This window comes from Ranitomeya variabilis, chromosome 8 (genome assembly GCF_051348905.1).
Source record: "Ranitomeya variabilis isolate aRanVar5 chromosome 8, aRanVar5.hap1, whole genome shotgun sequence".
Taxonomy (NCBI): Eukaryota; Metazoa; Chordata; class Amphibia; order Anura; family Dendrobatidae; genus Ranitomeya; species Ranitomeya variabilis.
In genome coordinates this window covers 152,512,294-152,525,608 of record NC_135239.1, presented here as the reverse complement: position 1 = coordinate 152,525,608, position 13,315 = coordinate 152,512,294, and the positions used below count along the sequence as shown (strand labels likewise).

The 13,315-nt window shown below is 41.1% G+C and overlaps 1 protein-coding gene across 2 annotated transcripts in view; it reads right to left on the bottom strand.

Moving 5' to 3' along the window:
* Positions 1-1,798: 1,798 nt before the first annotated feature.
* The window catches only part of LOC143788481 (uncharacterized), an 88,888-nt gene continuing 77,371 nt past the window's right edge, over positions 1,799-13,315 (bottom strand). For both annotated transcript variants that reach the window (XM_077278175.1, XM_077278174.1), the window contains 3 exons: positions 10,329-10,451; positions 7,562-7,691; positions 1,799-2,185 (listed from right to left, as the gene is read on the bottom strand). In XM_077278175.1, the coding sequence (XP_077134290.1) occupies positions 1,918-2,185; positions 7,562-7,691; positions 10,329-10,440 (510 nt within the window). In that variant the 5' untranslated portion in view covers positions 10,441-10,451 and the 3' untranslated portion in view covers positions 1,799-1,917. The remainder of the gene's footprint in view (positions 2,186-7,561; positions 7,692-10,328; positions 10,452-13,315) is intronic.

Genomic DNA, 13,315 nt, shown 5'->3' with positions numbered 1-13,315 from the left:
TTACAATGGGTAGTGGATGAGTTGAAAAACTGCATCCGCTAGCCACGTTGTGCCAAATTTTCACAACGTGGGTCGGTACGGCACGCCGACGCTTAGCGACTAACCCATACCGATGCAAGTGTGAAAGTAGCCTTAGACAAATCCACCAAATCCTGAACCATGCAGCAATGAAACTAGCTCTGGCAATGTCTACTTGTCAGAATCCTGTTTACATAGGAGGGTGGAGTGGCTAACAGTGCACAGCTAAGAGCCTTAATGCAGGTAAGCTTCCAGGAGCTCTCAACTGAGCAGAGTAACCTCTGCACTGCTAAAAGAAATCTGCATTATTTAATATGAAGGACAAATGTTTCTAGTCAGTGCAGGAGTAGGAGAAATCAGAAGTCGCCGTCTTCTGGTTCCTCTGTCGCGGTAAATCCATGACAGTGAAACTGTAAGGCTATGTGCACACATCTGGAATTGCCGCGGAAATTTCCGCAGCAATTCCGCAACTCCCTGACGCAGGTATAACGCATGCGGAAATGGCACCGCTTGGAAAACTGATTGACAGGTTGGTCACACTTGTCAAACATAGTGTTTGACAAGTGTGACCAACTTTTTACTATTGATGATACCTATGCAGCATCAATAGTAAAAGATCTAATGTTAAAAAAATAAAAAATCATGATATTCTCACCTTCCGACGGCCCCCGCAGCCTTCCCGTTCCTCGCGATGCTCCCGGCAGCTCCCGTTCCCAGTAATGCCTCGCGGCAATGACCCCAGATGACATAGCATCACGCGAGACTGCTACGTCACAGGTCATTGCCGCGAGGCATTACTGGGAACGGGAGCATGGCAAGGAGCGGGAAGGCTGAGGGGGCCGCCAGAAGGTGGGAATATCACGATTTTTTATTTTAATTCTTTTTTTTTTTTTTTTACAGGTGTATGGTTCCCAGGGCCTGGAGGAGAGTCTCCTCTCCTCCACACTGAGGCACCAACCGACCATGATCCACTTACTTCCCACATGGTGGGCATAGCCCCATGCAGGAAGTAAGCAGATCAATGCATTCCTATGTGTGCAGAATCGCCGTAATTCTGCACAAAGAATGAACATGCTGCATTTTTTCTCTGGAGTGCGATTCCGCTGCGGAAAAAACTCAGCATGTGCATAAAAAATGTGGAATGCATTAAAAATGATGGGATGCTTATGTAAGCCTTTTTTTAGCTTTTTTTGGCAGAAAACGGCTGAAAAACGCTAAAAATCCTGAACGTGTGCGCATAGCCTAAATATTGCTGTTTTGATGCACATGACAGAAGATAATCTTCTGAAATATGCATATATATCTAGAGCAGCATTTGCTGTTTTATATAAGTGATCTTCCAGCAGCATGCAACAAGCTCTATACTGTCTAATAATTACCAGCTCTGTTGTGGCGGAGCACAGAAGAATTATGCTCTGCTAGACTGGAGCTGACAATAACAGTATGTTAAACTACACAGGCAGCTTACTGATATAGATAGCAAAAGATAAAATCAGGCAGGTACTGTAAAGGAGAAGACAATGTACAAGGCATAACGTGAATTCTATACTTAATTTAGCTTGACGATAGTTCAGAGGGATGTGGCTAGCACTGGATTTTTTTTTTTAAGATGACATGGTCTTTTTCAAGCATTTAGTAAAGCAGAAAAAGTGTGCGTGAATAAGAAATTACAAAAGGTGAACCTTTACTCTGGGCATGAGAGCCAAAAGTACCTCTTGTCATACACGTTGCAAATATTATAGCTACTCAAATATGTTCAACTCCTAAAATAGCGTTAGAATTCTGATCAATATTTTATTCTTTGCGTTCGATATGCTGAATATAATATGTATATTGTTTTATAAAAATAGTATACATGAGGACTGGAGCTTATTACATTACAACAATTGGCATTCAGCTCTAGGCTTTTATTTTCCGTCTTCTGATATATACTCTTCTCTTAACACTGAATGGCCGGTTAGGAGGGTGGGTGAGTTTTTCTTGCCTCTGTGGAAAAGCACGTAGAGTTCTTGGATAAGTTGCAGGGTTCTTAGGTGCCATACGTAGCTTCATCCTGATGACACCTCTGTTGATACTATCCAGACGGTCATTTAGTTCACTAAGCCGTTTTTTCAAAGAATTGACATCTCTGAGGAGGTCATCAATAGCTTCAGCAAAGGAGCGGATGCTACAAGAAACAGAACGACAATGTTCCTGTAAAATTTAATATGCTCTTATAGGCCAAAACCACAATCCTTCATACACTTTCAATGGGAAGTTCCAATTATTTTGACAATATTTCTTTAAATCACATGCATATTTTACATCTTGAAAACATATTTTTAGAGCAGTATATCCTGCCTGTGACATGTGATAGTGCTAAAACCTTGTATATTCCTGTGCTCCATAATGTGGTGGGTTGGCCAAAATTGACATACATATATGTTTACATGGTGTGCATATATAATGTGAGAAGATGTGCATAAACGTGCCATGTAAGTATCATGTTTTCATGCTGTGACTATTCCTCTTTGATATTGATGACCAATCAATAAGTTAGGGCTTAAGTATCAGATAGATGGGGCTCTGAAACCCAGTACCCCCAACGGAACTACGCTACTGCAATGGTATCGGTGTGTACAGCGAGCGCATACAGTTACACTCTGTAACGGAGCAGGGGGACTCGATTTCCCTGTACTGCCATCCGGACGCTCTGTGTTCCTTGGGTAGGAGTGGGGGGCAGGAACCAGCACTGGATCCCCCACGTGTCATCCCAAGTTCCACTTTATTGACGTGATGCCGTTACAGTTGAAAGCAATGATGACACAGGGAGCGTGATGCTCCCTCTCCCATCATTCCCCTTCTGCTTCTGACGTCAGTGAAGCAGACACTGACAGTGGGCGTGATGACGTCAGTCAACTGCTGTGCTGAGATGTGCAGGCGCTCGAAGCAGCTGGGGAATGAGGAGAGGTGAGTATTGTATTTTTTTTTATGGGGAGTGCATTATACTGTATTGAGTCCTAAGGGGAGTGCATTATACTATATAGAGGCCTATGGGAGTGTATTATATTATATGGAAAGAGGCTAAGGACACTTCAACAGTATATACCGTAATCAACATAATCTACTATGGTAAGTGCCATTTAGATAAGAAGTGATAGGAAATAATATAATAAAAATAATATATTAAATAGCAATCATATAAAATCAGTTAAAAAGACAGGGCAAGATGGGGCCTCCAAAATGGTAGGGAAAGGAAGCAGCAGCAGATAATAATAATAAATATAAGTATAAAGTGCACAGTGAAACGGAATGCAATACTAGCACCACTAATAAAGAGACCGGGCCTAGCTTTACAGTCTTTAAATCTATCTATTGCTATTTTGTGTTAAGTAGGCAAAATGCAGTTTTAGATAGCTGCCTGTAAGGACAATGGAAAAAGACAAACTCCCCGAATAAAATATGAGCAATAGGGTGCTCAGGAATTGTGAGAAATAGAGGCTAAATACTTGATATCACATGTACCAGTAGATCGCAGTAAAGGAGCAGGTCCATTAGATGTCAAAAGACGTTCAACATATTCAGTGAAATACCTGCTGTGGGACTGGTGCTGTGAAGCTGTGCAGTAGGATCAGCTGCTGCTAAGGATCCCCTCGCCCGACGAGCGCCATCTCGCAAGGTTGCTTCTTACGGGGGCGTGACTGCCAAGTGATGTGATATCAAGTATTTAGCCTCTACATCTTACAATTCCTGAGCGCTCTATTGCTCATACAGTATTTTATTCAGGGCCTTTGTCTTTATCCATTGTCCTTACAGGCCGCTATCTAAAACTTCCTTTTTCCTACTTAGCACAAAATAGTAATAGATAGATTTAAAGACTATAAAGCTAGGCCCAGTTTCTTTATTAGTAGCGCTTGTAATATATTTCATTTTACTGTGCACTTTATATTTATATTTACTATCTGCTCCTATCTTTCCCCACCATTTTGGAGGCCCCATCTTGCCATGCCCTGTCTTTTTAACTGATTTTTATATGATTGTTATTTAATAAAGGTATTCTTTTTATTATTACATATTTTCCTATCACTTCTTATCTATATGGCACTTACCATAGTATATTATGTTGATTATATATTATATAGAAGCCTATGGGGAGTGCATGATACTATATATAGGCCTATGGATAGTGTATTATACTAGATAGAGGCCTATGGGGAGTGCACTAAGCTATATGGAGTCCTATGGGAGTGCATTATCCTACACGGAGACCTATGGGAGTGCATTATACTATATGGAGGCCTATGGGGAATGCATTATGCCATAAAGAGCCATATGGGGAATGCATTATACTATATGGAGGCCTATGGGGAGTGCATTTTACTATATAGAGGCATATGGGGAGTTAACTATACTACATAAAGGCCTATGGGGAGTGCATTATGCTATATGGAGACCTGTGGCGAATGCATTATACTATACAAATGCCTATGGGGAATACATTATATTATATAGAGGTCTATGGGGAGTGCATTATACTATATGGAGGCCTATGGGGAGTGCATTATACTATATGGAGGCATTATTACTTTCTAGGTGGGCAAATGTGGGCACTATTTTCTATTGCACTTGCACAGGGCATTAATATATCCTAGAGGTTTGTTTTACCATCTAGATTCACACAGTAACACACAGTAGGTGCAGTAATAGGGACAAGTAATGGCATCAGAGGCTCAGCATTGGGGTATCAGCAGGATCAGGAGTTTGTACAGGGTGGGAGTAGATGGGAACAGTGCCTGAAATGTGAGAAGCCAGATGTGTCTTTGTTGTAATCTCTGGAGCTGAGTCGTGGCTGGAGAAGTTGTCTTTTGGTCTGGGCCAGATGGAAAAGACTGGAAAAAAAGTGAATGACTCCATCAGAAAGAACGTCAGTGGTAAGTCATTACCTGTAACTGTACTGCAATCCATTATATGTTCTGCAGCACTGGTATCTACCACTATATGGTCACGATATGACAGTATTATCATAGTTGGTCTTTGTATAGAGATTTTTATTAGTAACAGCGCAGTCATCTGCTGAGGTTCACTTGCATCCACTATTAGGGTGCGCCATCATAGGTAAAATCAGGGTTACCTGGTTAGGGGCCCACTCAGAAGTTTCACCCCCCATGAACCAAAACCCTAGCTACGCCTTTGAACCCAACCGATCAGCTTTTTGCAGATGCTGGATGTAAATAGTGTCTAGAGTGGATACCAACACTCCATCACACTGTTTAGTGACTACAGCCTGAGGATAGGTCATCAATATCAAAGTGGTGGAGAATACTTTTAAATGTTAAATTCCAATGAGCAATTATCAGTAAGGCTATGTTCACATTAACTATGATGCTGGAGATGAAGTAGCAGTGCGCTCTGTTGTACATCATTATATGTATAGTTAAGCTATGTCTTGGTGCCTACCTCCACTAAGGCGTATACGGTTGAAAATGATGGCGCACAGAGCACAATGTGACTTCTTCTGAATCCTAAAGTTATAAAAGGGGTGCTCACTGTGTTCAAAAGGTGCTCAGGAGAAAAACATGTAAATATCAAAAAAGAACTCTGGCACACAAAAGGTTCCAGATGAATAATAAAGTTTATTATGATCTTCTGAATTTTCTATATTTCAAAAGTAAATTCCGCATACGGTAACAGAACAGGATGAGCGTATTAGGTATCAATTTCAACGTTTCGGCTCACTATGAGCCTTTATCAAGATATACCTGTATCTTACAATAAGAGAATGTCCGGGTGATCAATGTCCGCACTACGGACATTGATCACCCGGACATTCTCTTATTGTAAGATACAGATGTATCTTGATAAAGGCTCATAGCGAGCCGAAACGTTGAAATTGATACCTGATACACTCATCCTGTTCTGTTACCGTATGCGGAATTTACTTTTGAAATATAGAAAATTCAGAAGATCATAATAAACTTTATTATTCATCTGGAACCTTTTGTGTGCCAGAGTTCTTTTTTGATATTTCTTCTGAATCCTTATATTTCTTGGAAATAAGTTTGTATGTTCTCCCCGTGTTTGCGTGGGTTTTCTCCCACACTCCACAGACACACTGATAGGGATTTTTTTCAATGTAATGAAATAAAAAATTTAAATTTTTATTGCGCTTTGACTCCTCTTTCTCTTGTATTTTTGGAATGATAGGGAATTTAGATTGTGAGCCCCAACGGTGACATGATGATGTCTATAAAGCGCTGTATGAGTGAGTAAAATAAATGGTAGATGTTTGGTGGTTTTCACACTGCGTTTTCCAGTATCTGCTTGAAACATATCTATACTGTATGTCAAACATGATGCATTATGCTGCACTTTACCAAATTAAAATGAACCTGTCACCAGGTTTGGCCGATAAGAGATACGGCCATCACCTTTCAGGGCTAATATACAGCATTCTATAATGCTTTATAGCTGCCCCGAACCGGACCTGTAGGAGAAGAAAAATAACTTTTATTATACTCACCTGTGGGGAGGTCCGGTCCAATGGATGTCGCTTGTCTGGGTCCGGCGCCTCCCATATTATAATCACCGCCCTCCTGCTTCCTGGATGACACGTCTCCCCGGCATCAAGCTCCGGTGCAGGCGTACTTCTCTGCCCTGTTGTGGGAAGACTAAAGTACTGCAGTGCGCATGCGCTAGGGCTCTTTGACCTTTCCCAGCGCTTGCGCACTGCAGTACTTTACTCTTTCCCCAACAGGGCAGAGAAATACTCCTGCACAGGAGCTCGATGCCGAGGAGACGTGTCATCCACACGAAGCAAGCAGGAGGGCGGTGATTATAAGATGGGAGGTGCCGCACCAAGACCAGCGACGCCCATCGGACCGGACCTCCCCACAGGTGAGTATAATAAAAGTTATTTTTCTTCTCTTGCAGAATAGAAGAAAAAAGTTTGTTTTATTTGTTTTGTCACTAAATGATTGATATAGACAAAATAATCATTTATCAGGACTTAGATGGAAGTCAAAGCAGCATGAAAAGTTTGGGAGAAAAGTGTTGACATTCACAAATACATCTGTAATTTAAAGGGAACCTGTCAAACCACAGGCACAATGAATGAGAACCTGGCTGTGTGATTGCACCATTTTATGTTTTTATCGGAAATGCACCCTGACATTTCAGAGAAAGCATCGTTTCAAGAGACGGACAGTAGAAACGAGTCCCATGCCGCTTCTCCCATACCCAATCCAGGTGAATGACAGGTCTGTGCATAGGGAGCGGCTTGTCAATCACCTGGAGTAAGGAGAAGTTGCATCTGACGCATTTCACCTATCCCGGATCTATGTTCAAACTATGTTGTCTTTGAAACGCAGCAGTAATTCAGAGAAGAGCATAACCTGGCTGAAATCCTAGGCTGGGTATGGTCTGGGCAGTAAGATTGACAAGTTCCTTCTAAGTTCATGTAATAAACAATTACACCTTCCAAAATTTCAGATGACAATTTTATTTCATCCACTTAATATTCACAAAACTAAAGTGCATGATTGTGATAACAGGAAGACATTAATACCCATTGTAATCTGGAAGGAGACTTTGGGGTTGGTACATCAGGATGTTCTTTCCTTCACTAAAGATTTCATTTCCCCATTTCTCTAGGGTTCTGGTTATGCTACGAGTTCCAAGAAGGTTTACCTTCCCTGCTAAAAGGGAGAAAAGAAATAAAGAGATTGATTCTGTGGATCTGCCATAGGCTTCTGGGTTAGTAAATTCACGTAGCTACAGTAAGAAACAAGCCCTTATCTAATCTATACCAGGAACTAAAGACAACTGTCTTCCAACCATGAGATTCTGGAGGTTCTTCTATAATTTACTAGTTTTACATTAGAAACAATAAAAAAAGTAAAACCAAACAAAAACACATGATAAAGAAGCAATATGAATGCCTTTCTTTTTCTTGAAAGTGAATCAAATTTAATGAGAAGCTATGAAAAGAAAATAATCTATTATTTCAGCTTTTTGTGATACATATATTTTTATGAGAAAAGGACAACTTTTTATTTCCACATTGCAAACTTTAATTAAAAACAAAATTTGATTAGTAATCTTGCAATTTTCACACTGGCCACTGGGGATATGTTAGACTCACACTTCCTGTCTTTTCACCAGGAAGAGTTTTTAGCATATTCATTATCACCAAAGGCAGGATTAAAATGTTAGGCAACACCGCTATACACATCTAATAACACAGGATCCATCAATCACCATAGGCAATGACACAGCTGACCGGCTCAAGGACCTCTACACACATTCGGTGGTCCAGCTCTGCCCTCACCTAATGTATCCTCACTAGTGTTGAGCATTCCGATACCGCAAGTATCGGGTATTGGCCGATACTTGCGGGTATCTGAATTCCGATACCGAGATCCGATACTTTTGTGGTTTCGGGTATCGGTATCGAAACAACATTAATGTGTAAAATAAAGAATCAAAATAAAAAATATTGCTATACTCACCTCTCCGACGCAGCCTGGACCTCACCGAGGGAACCGGCAGCGTTCTTTGCTTAAAATGCGCGCGTTTCCTTCCTCCCGTGATGTCACGGCTTGTGATTGGTCGCGTGCCGCCCATGTGGCCGCGACGCGACCAATCACAGCAAGCCGTGACGTAATTTTCAGGTCCTGAATGCCGAATTCTAGGCATTCAGGATTTTAAAATTACGTTCCGGCTTGTGATTGGTCGCGTCGCGGTCACATGGGCGACGCGACCAATCACAAGCCGGGACGTAATTTTAAAATGCGCGCGTTTCCTGCCTCCCGTGACGTCACGGCTTGTGATTGGTCGCGTCGCCCATGTGACCGCGACGCGACCAATCACAAGCCGGAACGTAATTTTAAAATCCTGAATGCCTAGAATTCGGCATTCAGGACCTGAAAATTACGTCACGGCTTGCTGTGATTGGTCGCGTCGCGGCCACATGGGCGGCACGTGACCAATCACAAGCCGTGACGTCACGGGAGGAAGGAAACGCGCGCATTTTAAGCAAAGAACGCTGCCGGTTCCCTCGGTGAGGTTCAGGCTGCGTCGGAGAGGTGAGTATAGCAATATTTTTTATTTTAATTCTTTATTTTACACATTAATATGGTTCCCAGGGCCTGAAGGAGAGTTTCCTCTCCTTCAGACCCTGGGAACCATCAGGAATACCGTCCGATACTTGAGTCCCATTGACTTGTATTGGTATCGGGTATCGGTATCGGATTAGATCCGAGACTTTGCCGGTATCGGCCAATACTTTCCGATACCGATACTTTCAAGTATCGGACGGTATCGCTCAACACTAATCCTCACCCATCCCTTCTGAACTGTGAGCCTTCATGGGCAGGGTCCTCAATTCCCCTGGACCAGTCAGTGACTTGAATTGTTTAAGATTATTGTGCTTGTATTATGTACACCCCTTTGAAACGTAAAGTGCCATGGAATAAATAGAGAGATAAATAATAATAATTGGATGCTCTAATAAAAAAGGGGTCCGAGTCTAAATATTGTGGGTAATGTCAATGTGTTTACTGAAACAACGGCACGGTAGAGTCTAAAAAAGTCCAAGTGACCAGTGTGAAAATTGCTAAATTTCTATTTTGTATTTTTAATACAAATTGTGATATAAAATAAAACAAAGAGATATATATTTATTCACTTTAATGCAAAAGGCTTCTTTACACTTTGTAAGCTCTCTCTAGTGGTAAGATCAAGTGCACGGAAGAAATTGTAAAATGAGCAGAAGAGTAGTATGTGAATCATGTATGGATCCAAAGCGCTGTCTATCGTGTATACATTACAACTGTACAAAAGAAATAATGTCATCATGATACCGAACTTCTTCCTGCTCAGACCCAGAAATGTATGGTGTGGATTGGTGTACTTTAAAGTAGTCCTTTGCCCATATTCTGGTATGCTGGTATGATGGCAGCAGGTCTTGGCCCTTGTGCTGTGCATGACAGAGAACACCCTGCTGCAGCGGTTGAGATTGCAGACAGCTTGGCTTTATCTGTCACCATATCGGCACCTCTGTAAGGTGACCATGGTGGTTTGATGGGATTCTATTAGACCAGTCCACTTCGTAACCTGCCTGAAAACGCAATGAATAAACACTCAAGGGAATGAACATCTCTATGACATTCATATATTTGGCCTTTAGAGCTTCTTTTCAGACTTGCGGCCAAGTGGCCGGCACCTCCTTAAGGTCAAAGCCATATCCGGAGGATAAAGCAAATGTTAATTTCCCTAAAATCCAGCAATGACATTTTATTCAGTACATATTACAGTCTGTAACATTAATTTACCTCCTTCTCTATAATTCCATTTTTCAAGCTGATCAATGACATCCTTCTTTCCATGTGAAAGAGCAGCCAACGAAAGGAAGGTGAACGCAGAGAGCAGGCGATTCACTTTCATTATGGACAGATCTGTGATATAAAGTGATAGAGTCAGGTGATAATGATAATGATAGTGGGTTTTCTTACGTATCATACAAACCAGAAGACTTGGAAAGGTTTTCCTGTATTTCCTGATGGGATCTGTTGTAATCAGCTCTGGATCATCTTTCCCTAGAACTCCACATTGTGTTGTTCCTTTGTTTTATTTCCTAGTAATGTCTAAATAAATTCACAACTGGGTGTTACCAATTGTGGGCGTGTCTCTACAGATCGAGCACTGTCCAATCAGTGCTCAGAGTAGCAGACTGTGTAGGGACACACCCCTTTGACAAGTTTAATACATTTCTAAGGGGATTTACAAAGCAAAAGTGCAATACAAAATCCTAAGAATCAATTCTTTAGATTTGACATTTCATGGAAAATACAAGAATTTAATAAAACCAGGTGTCAGGAGCGGTGGCAGGTCTTCTCCTCGCCTGACTGTGTCAGAACATGGCCACCACATTAAAGCCATTAAGTGCATTCTTAAACCTTGATTTGAACCATCACTCATTTTTATGGTTTTTGATGCCCTAAATATTTCTGTAGTCACAAATACAATTTTTCACATTTTTGGTTCTTTAATTAAATTCAGTGTCAATAAATAATAGCAGCAAATGTACAACACATGTGTATAGACATTAGAAAAACCACAAAAATGGCAAATTAGAATTGGAAGCAGATAAAGCAATTGGTCGGAAATAGCTTTTATTATGAGCAGCAGAGGACTCAGGGGTTCACTTAATTGTCATCATTGCCAGAAAACATGATGAACTTTAAAATGAATGTTCTGTACTACGATATGTCCAATAAGTACACAGGATGGGCGACGTACAGCAGCACAAGGAGTATTATACAGCGCTGAAGCCGCAGAGACACTGTGTGTCACTTTTCTATACTCTGTCATATGGCCATATATATACAGAGCTAATTTTTTCTAGTAACAACAATTTCCAAAGTATCAAGTACCGTTTTTTTGTCAGATATATAATGGAAAATGTATACAAAACATAACTGTGACATGAATAATTTCTATTTCTAATACATTTTTCCATATTTCCAACACAGCCGATGAACTGCAGTAACCTTACTGACTTCACCACTGGCAGCGTGAGAAATTTCTCACGCTGCGAGCGGTGATGTCCGCGAGGTTACCGCAGTTCATTGGTAACCTTCATCAGCACTCATCACTGCAGCCGGGTGCTCACAATACAGTCATTGCTTTCCAGCAGCCGTGCTGAGCGGTCACATTACTTATGTCACAGCTCAGCACTGCATCTGGATATAGCAGTTGGGGTTCATTGTGGGACATGGAATGGATTTACAGCGGACCTCTTTGGATTATTTTATTTTTTTAAAGGTAATAAATGGGTAAAAGAGGGCTGGAGAGTGTTTTGTACAATTAAAGGACTCTGTGTTTGTGTGTTTGTTACTTTTGACTACATAGTTAGTATTGGGGGTGTCTGATAGACGCTTCTCCATTACTAACCCTTGGACTTGATGTCAGCCTGCAGCTGTCTGGTTTACCTGCAATTGTTATGCAAAATAGAGGGGCCCTTACATCTTATTTTATTATTTATTTAGACATATTGCGCTGGCCAATCACAACCATGTCAATACTTGGCATGGCTGTGATGGAGCCAGAAGTGCCCACACCAGAAAAGCTAATGTTGATTTGCTGCCCTGCAGCCTTTCAACAAGTTTTGTTCGGGCTGCTGAACGTGAACAATAACACCGACTTCCATGAACAGTCCTTGTTTAGGGTCCATGCATGGACACTAGGTGTCTGATAACGGACCACAACATTTACTGTTCAGGTTCACTAGTAAGGAGTAGTAGTAGGTCCAAGGGTATTTGGACAGGGACTAAATCCACGTGATGGCATTTTTTTATTTAAATTGAAACAACTGAGATGAAATTGAAGTGTAGATTTTCTGGTTTAATAAAAGGGGTTGAAAAAAATATGTTTAGGAATTGCAACCATTTTTCTAACAAGCCTCCTCATTTCAGGGTCTCCAAACTAATTGGGCAGATTGGTTTTACCAAAAGTAAAATGTTTTAACACTTTGTAGAGAATCCTTTTCAGGCAATGACTACCTGAAGACTGGAAGTCATGGACACCACCAAACGTTTGGTTTCCTTCTTTGTGATGTTTTGCCAGGCCTTTACTGCAGATGACTTCAGTTGTTGCTTGTTTTTGCCTCTTTCTGTCTTAAGTTCTGTCTTAAGCATATAAAATGCTGCTCAATTGCGTTGACATCTGGGGATTAACTCGGCCATTGCAGAATATTTTGCTTCTTTGCCTTAACCTCCTGGGTTGCTTTTGCAATATGTTTTGGGTCATTGTCCATCTGTACTGTCATGCAACGTACAACCATCCTTGCTGTTTTTGGTTGAATCTGAGCAGTAGGTATAGCCCTGTACACTTAAGAATTCATCCTGCAGCTTCTGTGTTCAGTCACCTCATCAATAAACACTAGTGACCCAGTGCCACTGGCAGCCATGCATGCCCATGCCATCACATTGCCTCCGCCATGTTTTACAGAGGATGTGGTGTGCTTTGGAACATGAGCCAATCCAAGCCTTCTCCATATTTTCTTCTTCCTATTATCATTATAGGTTGATCTTAGTTTTGTCTCATCAAATAATACTTTTCCAGAACTGGGCTGGCTTCTTTACATATTTAAATTCTAATGTGGCCTTTCTATTTTAAGGATTTTTTTTTAATGATTTGCACCTTGTGGTGAACCCCCTATATTTGGTCTCATGAAGTCTTCTCTTTATGGTAGACTTAAATGCGAAACACCTACTTCCCAGAGAGTGTTCTTAACTTGGTTCAATGTTGTGAAGGGCTT